General features: G+C 46.6%; 1 protein-coding gene across 1 annotated transcript in view; it reads right to left on the bottom strand.

The window, feature by feature from the left end:
• SLC4A11 (solute carrier family 4 member 11) overlaps positions 1-17544 on the bottom strand; it is a 138724-nt gene that overhangs the window by 8233 nt on the left and 112947 nt on the right. The window contains exons 13-16 of the mRNA XM_063136068.1: positions 15201-15417; positions 12466-12572; positions 8955-9123; positions 1831-2004 (exon numbers count right to left, since the gene is read on the bottom strand). Coding sequence (XP_062992138.1) covers positions 1831-2004; positions 8955-9123; positions 12466-12572; positions 15201-15417 — 667 coding nt within the window. The remainder of the gene's footprint in view (positions 1-1830; positions 2005-8954; positions 9124-12465; positions 12573-15200; positions 15418-17544) is intronic.

The following is a 17544-nucleotide window of genomic DNA, read 5'->3' as shown; positions in this document are numbered from 1 at the left end:
CTGTTTCCCCCCATCTCCCCCTGGCTGTTCCCCCCCCGCCCGCGATCTCCATTCCCCCCCCGCCCACGATCCCCCACCCGCGATCTCCGTTTTCACCCCATTCCCCCCCCCCGGCTCCGATTCCCCCATCCCCCCAGCTCCGATTCATAGAATCATAGAATAGCAGAGTTGGAAGGGGCCTACAAGGCCATTGAGTCCAACCCCCTGCTCAATGCAGGAATCCACCCTAAAGCATCCCTGACAGATGGTTCCCCCCCCCATCTCCCCATCCTGCCCTGATGGCCGCAGCTTTTCCCAGCTACTCGCGAGTAAATGCAGTAGCTGGGAAAAGCGGCGGAATGGGCTACACGCCCGCAGTCTCAGGCTCAGCCTGAGACCGCGGGAAATACCGGGCCACAAGTGGTGCTGGTTACTCCAGGGCCAGGGAGGTTTGACCCCTGCCTGAGCCTGGGATCCACTGTGTGTCATCTGGATGCACAGGGACGAGCCCGGGCCTCGCACCGGGCTAACCCCTTGCCTAGCAGTCCAACACTCTAACCACTATGCAACACTGTTTCTCTTCCTTGGCTTCTCCTCCTTCTCTTTTCTAAAACAGAAACCTCACTCCTTCTCCCACTTTCCCATCATGCTTCCGTTTCCTCACTCCTCACCTGAGGTGTCCGTCTTTGTCAACATAACAGCTTCCAGATGTATGGTCCCTACTGCTACCTGTCCAACGGCACATTCCAGTTTTTTTTCCTCTTTAACCATGTATCTAAAGTTATTTAGAGGCCGCCGTTTATGGGTGCAACCTTCCCAAGGCAGCGTTTCCCTTAACAGTAAAAGAAAAAGATGGACGCTGGACTACGAATGGAAGACGACAATGTCTCCCCTCACTTGCGTGAATGCGATAGGGCAATGGCATGATGGAAACCTCACCTGAAAGCACCCCAGCTCTAGTTCTGTCAGGCTCCCGAAAGAATATTAATTTTTACCAAATGGCACATGAATCCGCCTTTTGATTGAACACTGCTCTAAACGGTGGAGAGCAATTTTCTCCACTTACTCATTCGTTTCGTTTATAAAATTGAGAAGTGAGCTTCGGACCCCAGGAGAAGGTGTTTGAGTGAAACTCCACGGCACCCTGTGGGACCGTTCTATTCCCGCTTTCCCAGAATACCACATGGCTGGGCTGCTTCAGGCTTAAGGAGAGGAATAAGGTCTTTGCAGGGTGTCAAGAAGGTGGCAGGTTGTACAAGAAGCCTTGCAGGATCTTTGAACAAAAAAATCCACACCCATACCTTCGCCCACATCCCTGCAGTAACTGCCTTAGAGCTCCTGTCATAAAGAGGCAACCTGGATGTTTTTATAATGAGGCAGTGCAGAAGCTTCCGGACGCAGGACAGACTCAGAGCTCAGGGCGACTTAGCCAGGCTTAGGTAAGGCACGCTTGAGATGTGCCGTGTGACAAGAGGATTTCGGTCAGGATTTAAAACTTTCAGAAGGTGGGCGGTGGGGCGGGAAGAACTCTTGAGGAGCCATCTGGAATATTCCGACAGCGCGTACAAGTCAACAGCCGGTTGTCTGCACAGAATGCACCTCAGGCATAGGTGCAAGTCCTCCAACAGCTGAGAATACAATACCCCGTTTGCGCGAACAAATGAGAGGGGTGTCAGAACGTCTCCCGTCCCCAATCCTGCATCCATGCAAACTCTAAAGGATTATCTCCAAACTCCACCTCTACCCTGTTGTTGATACTGATTCCAAGCACTGGTGTCCAACCCCTTCAACATGGCGGGACGGGCTGGGCCGTGAAACAGAACCCAAACAAAATGGCTGCCCGTGACTCACGTTTCATAGATGTGCCCGTTCTCGACCCTCTCCTCCACGTAGGCCAGAGCGCGGACGTGCATCGGCGAGTGGGGGAACGCGGCGTGTATCCATGGCAACCCAAAGATGGACAGCCCGGTGTTAATCAGAGCCACGAGGAGGAGGTCCCAGTGATAAGCGGTTCCCTTCACTAACCTGAAATAAACTCTTGTTAGTAAAGTGTTGATGTTGGCATATTAGCCGGGTCTTAAGGACCAAGCAGCCGAGAGTCAAAACAGTCATGAAATGCAGAGTCAGCTACAGCACACGCAGTGTTTCGCGTTGAACGAGCCACAGGGCAACCATTTGAGAAGCGGTTAACGCTCCCCTCGGATGCGAGAGATGGCCAAAAAGGAGCCTAGCTCTCGATCCGGTCTGCATGGGAGCCATAATGACATCTGAGCTTGTTCAACAACATTTAATATTATTGCCCTAAATAGCTCTTGCACAACCGAAGCTCGGGACGCAGCTAAAAACCAGGGCTTCCTGGCCACTTGCTTTGCAGTCTGCTTGCCTTCAACTGCAAAACATTCTCAGGGTTTGATTTTTTTAGGCTGCTACTGCTTGACTTTTTAAAACATCTGGGGTTAAGTGAGAGGCCAGGAAATGGCTGGGGAGGCACATCTCTGTTCTGCTGAAGCGGACCGACAGGCAAGGTGCATTTGGCTCAGGGGAGCTTCAGGGCCCCTGCACCCTTGGCCCCAGATGAATTGGGATGCATTGCAGCTTCTCGCTGGTGACGGCAAAGGAAACACTGCACATGCTCAGAGGCAATTCCTCTTTTATTATGTGACAGGGTCTAAGATTGAATCCTGGCCCTAAAAGCAGGCTCGCAACTGAAGCCCCAGAGCAAAACTGCCCTCAGGAATTTTGCAATCTATGAGTCTCATGCTTGCATTAGACTGTTCCGGTATTACGGGAGCGTGCATTTCCCCGGATGCTTTTTGGGAGCAATGTTTTGAACTGTGCGACAGAAAGATTCACAACCTCCAGTATCTCCAGTATTCGAGGCAGTAAGCCTGTGTGCACCAGTTGCTGGGGAGCATGGGAGGGAGGGTGCTGTTGCACCATGTCCTGCTGGGGGTCCCTGATCAACAGCTGGTTGACCACAGTGCGAACAGAGTGCTGGAGTAGATGGACCCTTGGTCTGATCCAGCATCAGGGCACTTCTGATGTTCCTCCTCCTAGTAAACCTCCATGGAGCCCTTTCTAGGAGTACGCAAGATCAGGGTGATGGGCAGCTGGAATTGCAGTAAGGCCTGGAAGTCCCCCACCCTGCCCCACTGCAATGGCTAAGGTCTTTGATGCATGTGTGAAAAGCTGCCAATGTGTGGAAGAGGAGGGTAGGAATTTGGTAATTTGGGGTGGCGGGGGGAGGGGGAGAGGAGATTTCAACAGTGAACTAAAAGGAAAAGCTAAAAAAGGAAGAACCTTTGCATGCCAGTATCCAATTAATAAAATAATACAGGAAACACCCAGAAAAAAACGACAACCCCCCTGCTCAACAGAGAGGAGGAAAACACACACACCCCCTTGATTCTAGCTGACACTGAAACATCAAAGGGAATACTGGAGCGCAGCAGAATCTCGCGTTTGAGGCCGTGCATAAATTAGGGCTGCCGCTAGATAAAAGGGAGGCTGCGTTATCTTTCTTAGAATCATAGAATAGCAGAGTTGGAAGGGGCCTACAAGGCCATCGAGTCCAACCCCCTGCTCAATGCAGGAATCCACCCTAAAGCATCCCTGACAGATGGTTGTCCAGCTGCCTCTTGAAGGCCTCTAGGGTGGGAGAGCCCACAACCTCCATAGGGAACTGATTCCATTGTCGTACTGCTCTAACAGTCAGGAAGTTTTTCCTGATGTCCAGCTGGAATCTGGCTTCCTGTAACTTCAGCCCGTTATTCCGTGTCCTGCACTCTGGGATGATCGAGAAGAGATCCTGGCCCTCCTCTGCGTGACGTTTCAAGTATTTGAAGAGTGCTCTCATGTCTCCCCTCAATCTCCTCTTCTCCAGGCTAAACATGCCCAGTTCTTTCCGCCCCTCATCAGGGGGCTTTGTTTCCAGACCCCTGATCGACCTGGTTGCCCTCCTCTGAACACGCTCCAGCTTGTCTGCGACCTTCTTGAATTGTGGAGCCCAGAACCGGACGCAATACTCTAGATGAGGCTTAACCAGGCCCGAATAGAGAGGAATCAGGACCTCACGTGATTTGGAAGCTATGCTTTTATTAATGCAGCCCAAAATAGCATTTGCCTTTCTTGCAGCCATATCACACTGTTGGCTCCTGTTCAGCTTGCGATCTACAACAATTCCAAGATCCTTCTCGTTTGTAGTATTGCTGAGCCAAGTATCCCCCATCTTGTAACTGTGCCTTTGGTTTCTATTTCCTAAATGTAGAACTTGGCATTTATCCCTATTAAATTTCATTCTGTTGTTTTTAGCCCAGCACTCCAGCCTATCAAGATCACTTTGAAGTTTATTTCTGTCTTCCAGGTTATTAGTTATCCCACCCAATTTTGTGTCATCTGCAAATTTGATAAGCGTTCCCTGCACCTCCTCATCCAAATCATTAATAAAAATGTTGAAGAGCACTGGGCCCAGGACTGAGCCCTGCGGTACCCCACTCGTTACCTCCCCCAAGTCTGAGAAGGTACCGTTGATTAGCTCTCTTTGAGTCCAATTCTGTATCCAACTGTGAATCCACCTAATAGTTGTTCCGTCTAGCCCACTTTTAGCTAGTTTATTAATCAGAATCTCATGTGGTACTTTGTCAAAAGCTTTGCTGAAGTCAAGATCTATGACGTCTTCTTCTCCTCTGAGCTCACCCCACCTGTGCCTGCTGGATCACACAGAGGGAAATGCGAGCATCGGGGCAGACCGCCTCTCGGAATTCCTTCTTTAACGTTAAGAACATAGCAGCTTCCCGCAAGAGCAGCGCAGGGCCCCAAACCATCCTAAGGATGCTGCAGCTTTGCAGGTTGGTGGGTCGGGACGCCCCTAGGCCGCCTTGAAAAGGCGTGAGTGCATCACGACACCCGGTTCTCCATTTCCCAGGAGTCCTTGTGGCACTGTGGAGGCAAACCCTGAAATGTGCAGGTTTTTATTTTATTTTTAAAGTCTCGTGGTTATGGAATTAAGTCGTGAAAATAATGTCGGCACCATCTGGAAAAGAGACCCAAAATTTTGGTGTGATTTTGGTGTGATTTGTAGCTTCGGCTATTGGGTGGTATAGAAATGCAATAAATAAATAAAATAAAAATTTCAATACTCGGCATGGGTGGGAAGGTCTGGACAGCAGCTCCCCACGTTGGCACTGTTGAGTTCGGTGCAGTAGGCGAAGCTTCCCCAACTCAGGTGGTGGATGGACGGAAAACTCCAGACCTTGCCAGGGAGACTTTGCCCACACCGGTGCACCACATCCTTCCCGATGGCGAAAGGCGTGATGTGAGTGAGCCCCGGCTTCATGCACCACATAAACTGACTTGGCCGGTGGTGAGAGCAGCTGTTCCTCCCAACACCCTTGTTGGGATTCCTCCAAGGTGGTGGTGGAGATTGCTCCAGGGACCAGGGCTTTGAGACCAAGGCTTACCCCTTGTAGGAATCCAAGGTGGATTCCCCCCGCACCCTTTAAATGGAAGTTTGGGGGAAAGGATGCACCTTTTCCCATGGGCTTGAAGCAAGAATCCTAGGGACGACACCGGGTTCAGTGGGAAGGGTGGCCTGTATACAACCCTACCTCTGATTGAAAGAAATACATACTCATCTCTGTAGTCAAGAGTTTGCCCTTCTCTCATTGCTGTTTGGCATCTAGAGTGTTGGGGGACGGACCAGCGTAGAATGAAGTTTCAGGCATGTATAAACTGGGAGGGTAGGGGTGGCGCATTGGATATGCATCAGATGGACCCTAACCCCTCCCCCATGATCCACTCTTAAAAAGCCTCCTGAAAACAAATCATTTTAGACAGGCTTTCCCTGGACCATCACTTATTCTGGTTTTATATGATATTTTTTTGAAGTTTTAAATCTTGACTTGTGATAAGTTATGGTTTTAATTGTGCAGTGCCCAGAGAGTCTCGGCTATGGGGCAGTATAAAAATGTAATAAATAAATAAATAAATAAATAAATAAATAAATAAATAAATCCCTTTCTTTGCCCTTCACTTACTTATGCAGACCTTTCTACCGCAACCATAGTACTACTCTATCATGTTCTTGGGCACTGTCACAGGATAAATATGAATGAACCCAAGAGGATCCAACCAGCCGCTGCTGCTTCTGGCGCAATGCAGAGACTGAAACCCCCGCCTACAGCATGGAGCATCTCCATCCAACCACCCCCGAAGGCACACCAAAATCTGGGCTTCGTTTGGGTTGCGTTTTTAGCATATGCTTTTACATACTCTAAGTGACATTTTAGTGTGTGTATCTCTCTCTGTGTGTGTTGTGTGAATACATATTTCTAATAGGGCTGTGCAAGCCTCAAACCTCAGATTCGGATATCCGAGACATGGAGGCCATGATGGATCCATTTTATTTATATTTATTTTATTTATTGCATTTATATACCGCCCCATAGCTCAAGCTCTCTGGGCGGCTTACAAAAGTTTTGTAATGGATCGGCCATTTTCTCGCATAGCCTTATGCCCCCATGCAGCCTACAACTCCCAGCATGCAATGCCTGGGAGGGCTGCTCAGGAACAGAGAGCTTATGTGTCCTCAGCGCTGCCACTGCCTGCTCCTCGGCTCGATCACGTTTTTCTTCCCTGGGCCTGGTGCGATCACGTCCTTCCCGACGTGATCGCCGGCTTCCCAGGAAGAAGGATGTGATCACGCCAAGGAGTGGGCAGTGGCAGTGCCGAGGGCATGTATGCCCTCTGTTCCTGGGCCCTGGTAAGTACAGCCCTCCCAGGCGCTGCATGCTGGGAGTTGTAGGCTGTATGGGGGACCCAGGGCTATGCGAGAAAATGGCGGTTCCGTCCTAAAATGGCCAATCTGTCATAAAATGGCCTCCGTGCCACAGATATCCCTCCACCTGGCCCCATGGCAGTTAGGAAGCCCACATCAAATTGCCTCCTAAGTTGCACCTCCTCACAGTACAAATAATATGGGTTTGCGGCAGGGCTGGCATCAAAAGTAGGAGGGGCCCACTGATAAGAGCCTGGAGTTGCCCCTCCTCTTCCCCAATGCAACCTGCTTGTTCACCTGCCTCTCCCCCCGGCCCAGTCAGCGGAGGTGATGGGAAGGAGGAGCAGCAGACGCCATGGCCAGCTTGCTTGCTAGCTCTCTGCCTGACAAACAAACACGCGGTGGCAATGACGAGAGAGAAGAGAGCGACAGCAAGGTCATGACACTGAGAAGGGAGGCTCACCGAGGGAGGGTGTCTTGCCCAAGCGCCCTCAAAAGCCCAGAGCTGACGCTGGTGCGTTGTATGCAGGATGTACACTTGGCATGCAACCCAGATGGCACAGATGGCCAAGCATCCAGGGCTGGATGGCGAAGAAGTGCAGGTGCATCCTAGAACACTCACTGCCGGCACGTTACGAGGCACGTTGTAGCGCCATCCTCGTCTCAATGCAACAGTTGCCTTTCCCTGGTGCAGAACAGGGACATACTAATTCTTTCCCCCTTCATTTAGCATCTGCAGGAATAGTCTGCTATTGCCCCAACACAAAGCCTTACCTGAAAGCATTAAAACAACTTCTCTTCTGCTGCTTCCAGACTGTGGGGAGTCGTCAACTTGTTTTTAGCGGTGTATATTTATTGTTTTATACTGTATGCGTTTTTCTGTACGCCACCTTGAGATCTTCATAGAATCATGGAATAGTAGAGTTGGAAGGAGCCTATAAGGCCATCGAGTCCAACCCCCTGCTCAATGCACGAATCCACCTCAAGCATCCCTAACCAATGGCTGTCCAGCTGCATCTTGAATGCCTCTAGTGTGGGAGAGCCCACAACCTCCCTAGGTAACTGGTTCCATTGTTGTACTATATCTTAATGATATAGGGCGGGATACAAATGTTTTAAATAAATAAACTTGACAGTCTTTTAGCATTCAAGAAAGCTATCAAGACTGATCTCTTCCGGCAGGCCCATCCAGTGGAATTTTAGGATGTTTTTAGGATGTTTTAACAATGTATATTATGTTCTTAATTCAGTTTTATGTATTTTATATTTGCTGTTGTTCCCTGCCTTGATCAAAATGGAGAGGCGGGTAAGAAATAAATTATTATTATTATTATTATTATTATTATTATTATTATTACCGTATTTCTTTGATTTTAAGATGCCATTGATTGTAAGACGCACACTAATTTCAATACCACCAACAGAAAAAAAGCTTTGATTCTAAGAAATAATAAACGCACCCACGATTCTAAGATGCACCCCGTTTTTAGAGATGTTTATATGGGGGGGGAAGTGCGTCTTAGAATCGAAGAAATACAGTATTATTATTTTACTGAAGTTAAGGGAGTACTGAATTACATACAGATTTCAAATGTGCGCGCTGTTAGGCAGTTTTTGTTTTTTAAATCCAAGCAGCCTCTGAGAAGCGATGCTCGGAGTTGCAAAAGATCTATGTTCACCTCAGGCGATATATTTAGGATGACTTTTCTGAACCGTTATTTGCCGGAGTTACCGTGCTGGAATCCAAAATATCATCTCTGTTGAGATACTGTACTCTGTAACTGGTTACAGAATTAGTGGCTTTAATTTTTAAAATGTAATTTTGGTTTAATTGTGAAACCATGTTACTTTTTTATTGTAATTTTGTACGTTATCTTAGATGTTGTTGTACACTGCCTCGAGCGTTATTTGAAGTGGAAAGGAAAAGTGGCTTATGAATAAAACAGATAAAAAAAGCACACAAGGATCAAGAGAGAGAGCTCTAACTCAGATTTGTGTTTGATTGAGTGGATCTGCTTTAAACTTAACTTTTTAAAAGTGTTATTTCTTTAATAAACGCCGAGCTAAGTATCTAGTCCTCATAGTTAAGGAGTAAAGCTTGATGCGATGCCCTCCCTGCCTCTCTGTGCGTCCATCCATCTGGAGCTAGATTTGCTTGAAGTGGAGGAAGGGCAGCGGAACAGATCACAAAAACCATTACCTGTTCTCTGGGGCATTGGTGAGCGATGCCACTATGTTTTGCTCTATGAAGAATAGCATAGACAGCAGGAATCCCAGGCCCATGGCGCTCATTACTGAGCCGATGGAGAGTTGCCAGAGAGGAGCCAACACGAACAAGCTCTCGGATTGATTGTAGTTAAATTTAAACACTGGGGGGAAAAAAACACAAAACACAAGGAAGGTTGTCTCACTACCGCCGTGCTCAGGGACACCTTTGGGGAGGGCGACGTCTGACTTGGCAGGAATCTCAGCCGAGCAAAGCGTCCGTGCAACTCTCGTGGAAAGCACGCAGCTCCACGTGACGAGGCGGCAAGGCGGTAAAACTGCAGTCACCAGTAAGGAAAGCGCAGTCGCGTGAACTCCCCCCCCCCCCCTTAGCCAATGACCCTGCCTCAGAGGGGGAGGCCCAAACCTCCTCATTTACGGTTTGCCATTCTGGAACTGCAGCTCTGACTTCCAGCAGTTTGGCGTGCCGATCGTATAGCGATTGGGACAACCAAAGTGCGCAAACCCGTCTGCAGCCCTTAGCGCTCCTGGATCGATTTGCAATTTGGAGTCTGGCGCTGATAAAAAGTTGCTTCCCGCCTCACACCGTACCATTTTATGGCACACATTTGGTGATGGAATCATACAGTTGGTTCAGAAGATAGCTGCTCCGTGGAATTGTGTCCTTTAGCCATGGTCTGCTTTGGACCCAGTGGAGGCTGGTGGCACCTCGGGTAGCTCTTTTAGAGTTCTGGCTGGTTCTGATGGAAACCCGGAATGGATTCACCGCCCCGCTGGTGTTAGAGCCACCAGCCTCTACTGTCCAGACCCCCCCAGGAGTTCTTTGATTAAGGCACCAACTCTGCAACTGTATAGGGTGGATACATACACTCTATTTCTGGCTGCGTTGCAATTTAAGTCCTGTCCCTAATTCGCTCACCTCCATGGTCTGGACGGACTCTTATAATTGAAAGCAGTTCAGCTAAAACTTTCCACCAAAGGGCTCTCCCAAGACCATCTGTTATCCCTGGACCTGGGTAGCACCAAAAGGATCATTAAGCAGAGACTCCTGGATATTGATACTCAGGAATGACAGCAAGCTGCACGGGGCCCATGTTCCCCGTATGCCTTGGGGCTACGGGATCACGACCAAAACAGTGTACCCCTGTATTTAAGCTGGTTATCTATACCCAAATATAGGCGGTCATTTTCCCTAGCAAGGCTCAATGCTATGCCTTCTAGGGTAATGGAGGGCAGATTTGGGAAAGTCCCACTATCAGATAGATGCTGCCCCTGTAACAACGAGGAGGTGGAATCTATCTCCCACGTATTATTCAACTGCAGCTTCTGTCAGGAGGCAAGAAAAGCCCTAATCCATCCTTTCACGCAATGATTACCTGGACGATCGTCCGTGACCTTTATGTTGGTCCTTTTACAGGCTCAACACAAGCACACCACCGAACAAGTTGCTAAATTTCTTAATCACGCAATCCTTACCAGATCAGTTATGGTGGCAGGACTTTCCTTTGCTTCTAGCACAGAACTTTAAGGAGGCTCATGCAATCACACTCTGTTTTAATTTCATGCATTTTAAGTATTTATTATGTGTTTTTATATGTTTTATTGGTCTGTTGACTGTAATGAAAGGAATTGATCTGAACTCTTTCTTACCCTCCCTTTAGGACCTACACCATCAGTACAACAAACGCCCGCCCCCCTTCTCACATTGATTGAAACTCCATGGCCTGCAATAGTGCTAGACGAGGAAGCAGGTCCTCTGGTACAGGGCTGGGCAGATGTTAGATCTGAATCTACTAGATCTCTGGGTGATTTGTGGTAGATTGCCAAGGATTACCGACACCCAATTATTTAACAACAGCAGCCACAGCAGGACAACGGAAACTTCGGGTAAATAGCGACAGCTTTTTCTGCGACCTCCTATCCATTCTCATTCTCAAAACAAATCCATGGTCAAAGATTTCTTCAATTCTGTGGCTTTTTTGCACCAGGCCCCAGTTGGTGGGTCTGAGTTCCAGTAAAAAGCAAAGTAAATCGGGTAAGCCTGAAGTCTGCATATAGTAAATGAGCAGACAACATGTTTTCTCCGCTTATACTGGACACAGCAAAAAGACCACCTGCTGGGTGCTGTTGTTGTTTTTGATGTATTTTGGCAAGAGGAGATGCGTCAATGGAAACACAAAGACTATGGCAACACTCAGAAGGTGGCCGACAGCTTCAGGGCAAACACCAGAGTTAAATCTTTCATCCCTCCAAAGCATGGGCCAATTCCAGTCTTAGCAGCTGAGGCATTTCTGAAGTTCTTCCTTTGAAAGCTACGTAATTGGCTTTCTGGCAGATGGCAAGGGAGCAATTGTCATTAAGGAAATCACCACATACACACACACACACACGCAACAAAACCTGCCACTTTCCACTTCTGAATGGATGGAGTGATGGTCATTTGGGGGTGGGTGGGGAAATGGGACAGGCATTTCTTAATTCACTTCCATTCATTTCCCATTCACGTCATCACTAGGACATGCAATTCCTGTCTCTCTTCTCCCTTCCTGATGTGGAAAAGGTGATCCATTGAGCCAATGGGACCGTGGGTAAAAAAAACGCCTTGTGTATCTGATAATCCTACCAGATGTTCCAAACCATTAGCACGTTTTAATTAGGAAAATATAAAGTAGCAGGGGAAAAAAAAGCACAGGTCAAAATCATCACCACTGCATCTGTATGTTTGCCAACAGCCCTTCCTGCCTCTGATAATTATGCGGCCCTTTTGTTCCTGGCCATAATAATCAAAAGGATCAACTCTTTAAAGAGAGAGAGAGAGGGAGAGAATGGGAGACATTTTAATTACATTCAATTTAAATTAGGGACTGGAATAACTCACAGGGACAAAACAAACCCTGTTGAGACAATCTCATTTGATTAGCTCATTGCATGAATTAATCCTGATTGTGAACTTGGGTTGTAATTACACAGCCAGGACAGGACAAACATTGAAGCCCTGGGGTTTGGGAAATATCTTCAGAGTAGGGATGTATGAACAATTTCTTTCAGCTCATTGTTGTTTTTTAACACAGTTTACCCAGGTTCACATCTCCTAGGCTTGTGTGGTAGTAATCTGTACATTTCTTTTTAAATTCTAAAACGGGGAACTTTGAGGAATTCGCTTAAAATGCGTATTTTTGGGAAATGTGCACAAACATGCTTTAATCAACGGGAGGAAAATGGATACATTTCATAAACGTGCACATTTGATGCACACATATGGGGAAATGCTGATGAAAATACACAGAAATTTCCGTGCAAAGCCCAAAATCAGACCCGAGACAGAATTCGGAGCACCTTGATGAACACATCTGTTGCTGATACACACGTCCCGACTTCATAGCGATTATTTTGGGCGTGTGATTCCCAAATCCACCACCCCCAACTCCGCCGGCCCCATCACCCCCTCTACTAGTAAATTAAGAAGAACAAAGGTGCCAACTTACTTTTTATATCCTTGAAGAAATACGATCCAACAATGGAGAATGTTAGCACAGAAATGGGTAAGGCACAATCGGAGAGGATTTCACGGACTCTGGAGTGCAAATAAGGGCTACAACGAGAATAGAAACTCAGTGAGGGCAGGCGTCCGTGGCTACTCTGTTCCAGACCTTTAAAACATCAGGACTCAGCTATAACATGACATGAAACATGCAGCTGTGATGCTTGGAAGATGGTGCAGGGACCACCTGGGGACTAGCTGCAGCATTCCAGGAGAAGCCCGCCTTTTTTTTTCCTCCAAGGAACCCAAGGCAGCATACATCCTCCTCTTCCTCCTCCTCTACATTTTATCCTCACAACAACAACCCTGTGAGGTACGTTGGGCTGAGAATTTGTGACTGGCCCAAAGGCACCCAGTGGGTTTCCGTGGCCGAGCGGGGACTAGAACTGGGATCTCCCAACTCCCAGTCCTACACCTTAGCCACTACACCACACTGGCTCTCCACATGGTACCCTGGACTCCAGGTATGCTTGAAGACTGAGCTGTTATATCAGCCAGAACACAGACAGGCTGGCTGATCATATCCTGAGTTACAGTCCACCACCAGTACCCATCAGTGGAGTGTGATGACTCTAATGTTAGTGGGGTGGTAAATCTGCTCCGGGTTTTAGTCAGTACCACTCAGAACTCCAAAGGACGTCAATGGACTTTTCGCGCCCCTTTGACTGCCGAAAGACTGATTCTGCAATGTTGGAAAGATAAAACCACACTGCCTATAATGCAATGGATTGAAGACTTAACAACATTAGCAGCATCTGAAGGAACGGTATACAGGTGCCATTTATGAATGGACTTATACTGAGACATTTGGTCTTCCTTCACGGACGTTTATGTGTAATTGACGCTATTTATTTATTTATTACATTTTTATACCGCTCAATAGCCGAAGCTTCCCCTTTTTTCTTTTAGAATGTTGTGATATTTGAAACTGGGGTTTTTGAAGTACTGTATTTTCTGGCGTATAAGACTACTTTTTAACCCAGGAAAATCTTCTCAAAAGTTGGGGGTCATCTTATACGCCCAGTTGTCTTATATGCCGGAAAATACGGTATGTAGTTTACATATGTTTTTTTTATTATTATTATTATTATTATTATTATTATTATTATTATTATTATTATTATTTTCTTTTATGATTTTTAAAATTTTGTTAAAAATTCACAACACACATATCTATTATTCTCAGCATATTAGCAGTCTATAAATTTAATTTTAACTTTGCTGTTTTAAATTTGTATTTCTGCACTGCTGCTAATTTTATCCTGGTTGTGCTTTTATATTGTATTTTATATCATGTTTCTATACTATTATTATTATTATTATTTATTTATTTATTTATTTATTTATATAGCACCATCAGTGTACATGGTGCTGTACATAGTAAAACAGTAAATAGCAAGACCCTGCTGCATAGGCTTACAATCTAATAAAATCATAGTAAAACAATAAGGAGGGGAAGAGAATGCAAACAGGCACAGGGTAGGGTAAGCAGGCACAGGGTAGGGTAAAACTAACAGTAGAAAGTAACAGTAGAAGTCTGCACAACATCAAGTTTTAAAAGCTTTAGGAAAAAGAAAAGTTTTTAGCTGAGCTTTAAAAGCTGCGATTGAACTTGTAGTTCGCAAATGTTCTGGAAGAGCGTTCCAGGCGTAAGGGGCAGCAGAAGAGAATGGACAAAGCCGAGCAAGGGAAGTAGAGGCCCTTGGGCAGGCGAGAAACATGGCATCAGAGGAGCGAAGAGCACGAGCGGGGCAATAGTGTGAGATGAGAGAGGAGAGATAGGAAGGAGCTAGACCGTGAAAAGCTTTGAAGCTTTTCACGGATTGTTTTAGACTGAATGGTTTTAATTTTTGTGAACCACCCAGGCAGCTTTGGCTATTGGTTGGTATAAAAATGCAATCAATCAATCAAATTCTGATCAACAGCAGCTCGCTGAAGTTTGATGGTCCTTCCCCAACCCTGCTATAGACATCTTCCTTTAACTGGAGACAATGGCTCAGTTCAGACGACACGTTAGTCAATGCAGTGTGAAAACTCCACTCAAAGGTTGAGGATTTTAGGGGTTCTCCCCACACAACGTGTTCTAACTCCACCGTTGTGTGATTGTGGAGTTGAGTAAAACCTATTACATTTGATTGACAGTTCCTCCGCCCTCTCTCCTCCCCTGGTCCTTCCAATTGTATCCCATCAGCCATTGCTGCAACAAACAAACAAACAAACAAACAAACAAACCAATCCCATAGGCTCTCCTAGAGAGGCACTTGCTCCTTTCACCACTCTTGCCAGGGAACTCTGTAGCTAGTAGGAAAAGTCAACGCAACGCAACAGAAAACTCCTCGAAGCCCTCCACACAACATGCAACACAACGGTTGTGCAAGAACTCTCGTCTGCACAACGTCAATATTCAGCATGGAGTGTTTTCCAAAAAAGACCCCTCCACCGTTGCGTGGAGATTTCCCACCAGACAACATGTTCCTCAACGGTGGTGTAAAAACTCCGCCGTTGAACTGACCTGCTATGACTCTCTCTTTCAAGGCAACATATAAGTTTGTAGGTAGCTTTGCCATAAATTGGCACCCTGTTGATTTTCCATTCTTCTAAATGGAACTGCAGGCAATTGCCCAAAGGGGAACACGCGGCAGGGAACATATTGAGATGCAACAAACCAAGAGAAGGTACCTTTTCTTAAACTGATACAGCGTGTGTCCAAGCCACAGCGTCCCCAGCATCAGCATGAGGCTGAGAACGGCCGTCTCGCGCCCGTACTGTGTGGTGGCAGCGTGGCTGTCCGTCTGGTTGCCTAGGGCACTCCGCTCCACTGACATATTCAACAAGAAGGTGGTATTATTGATAGGTTCGCTGTGTGGTCTGGAGACATGGTAGTAATTTGTAAAAACTGAAACAAAAGGGAACAGAAGAGATCTTGTCAGAGGAAGGACTTCTTCACACAGCGCAGAGTTAAATTATGGCACTTGCTACCGCAGGATGTAGTGATGGCCACCCATTTGGATGGCTTCAAAAGGGGGTTGGATAAATTCCTGGAGGCAAAGGCTATCCATGGCTACTAGCCCTGATGGTTGTGTGCTATCTCCAGTATTCGAGGCAGTGAGCCTGTGTGCACCAGTTGCTGGGGAACATGGGTAGGAGGGTGCTGTTGCACCATGTCCTGCGTTGATGGTCCCTGGTTGACAGCTGGTTAGCCACTGTGTGAACAGAGTGCTAGAGTAGATGGACCCTTGGTCTGATCCAGCATGACACTTCTTACGTTCTTAGGTTAGGCCTATGGTATTCCTAGCAGAGGTGGTGGAGTGGATCTCTTTTCATGTGCTCAAGGATCAACCTCTCTCCAGTATGTACAGACTGTTCCACTCTCTCCAATGAACTGTGACAAAATCATCTTTGTAGGAGTTACCTAGGGAGGTCGTGGGCTCTCCCACACTAGAGGCCTTCAAGAGGCAGCTGGACAACCATCTGTCAGGGATGCTTTAGGGTGAATTCCTGCCTTGAGCAGGGGGTTGGACTCGATGGCCATGTAGGCCCCTTCCAACTCTGCTATTCTATGATTCTATGATTCATTTTACTATGCATTCATATTACTTGTTCTTTAAATTATTAGTAAATGTATATTCTGCTTTCCCCCCAGGGCAGATTACACAGTCCTCTCTGTTGTATCTTCAGAACAACCCTATGAGGGCTTCGGTTGAGAGTGTGTGACTGGCCCAAAGTCACCCAAGTGAGTTTCAGGCTCGAGTGGGGACTTGAACTCAGATCTCCCAATTCAACACTCTAACCACTACACCACACTGGCTCTCAATATTATAAAATCAATCTTAAAGGCGTGTCTGGAGTATGACCTAAAGCCAACAGTGTCTCATCTTGCCTGCTCAAAGGCTTTTCACATCGGTTGTCACATCTGTTATCTGTTATAAACTCAACAAAATGAGGGCAAAGATAGGAAAAGAGTCTATACCTATACAAAAAGTGCTGAAAAGGCACACAACTGAGTTAAACCGCTAGGTTCTAATATGTATGCAAATGTCATGTATACATTTTATTACAAAGTGTAATCACACGGATCTTACACGGAATACAAATATGCAATGCTTTGAGGCTAATAGATAATGTATCCCAACAACTAAAGTGCACACATTTGATATCCAGTTCTGGGCTCCACACTTCAAGAAGGACGCAGACAAGCTGGAGCATGTTCAGAGGAGGGCAACCAGGATGATCAGGGGTCTGGAAACAAAGCCCTATGAAGGGAGACTGAAAGAACTGGGCATGTTTAGCCTGGAGAAGAGAAGATGGAGGGGAGACATGATAGCACTCTTCAAAGACTAGAAAAGTTGTCACACAGAGGAGGGCCAGGATCTCTTCTCAATCCTCCCAGAATGCAGGACACGGAATAACGGGCTTATGTTACAGGAATGCTGATGTAGGGGGGGAAATGCACCAATAAGTATGGATGCTAAAAGAGAAATCAACTCTGGGGCTTGATAAGCGTATTAAAAACTATTTTATTCTTAAAATCCAAAAATGCTCTGCTCAACGTTTCGGACATATCGTCCTTCGTCAGGAGCTATAATAAAATATACAGTTCTTTTTAAAAATAACAAAACAACATGGGTGTTGAGCAGAGCGTTTTTGGATTTTAAGAATAAAATAGTTTTTAATACATTTATCAAGCACCAGAGTTGATTTCTCACATTACAGGAAGCCAGATTCTGGCTGGACATCAGGAAAAAGTTCCTGACTGTTAGAGCAGTACGACAATGGAACCAGTTACCTAGGGAGGTGGTGGGCTCTCCCACACTAGAGGCCTTCAAGAGGCAGCTGGACAACCCTCTGTCAGGGATGCTTTAGGGTGGATTCCTGCATTGAGCAGGGGGTTGGACTTGATGGCCTTGTAGGCCCCTTCCAACTCTACTATTCTATGATTCTATGATTTACGAAAACCTATAAGTTTCATGGCTGAGGATCTGAACAAGTGTTTCCGGCCCTTTCCAATTTTGTATAGTTATGA

The sequence above is a fragment of the Elgaria multicarinata genome, chromosome 10 (genome assembly GCF_023053635.1).
Source record: "Elgaria multicarinata webbii isolate HBS135686 ecotype San Diego chromosome 10, rElgMul1.1.pri, whole genome shotgun sequence".
NCBI classification, from domain to species: domain Eukaryota; kingdom Metazoa; phylum Chordata; class Lepidosauria; order Squamata; family Anguidae; genus Elgaria; species Elgaria multicarinata.
This window is presented reverse-complemented; position numbering and strand designations above follow the sequence as displayed.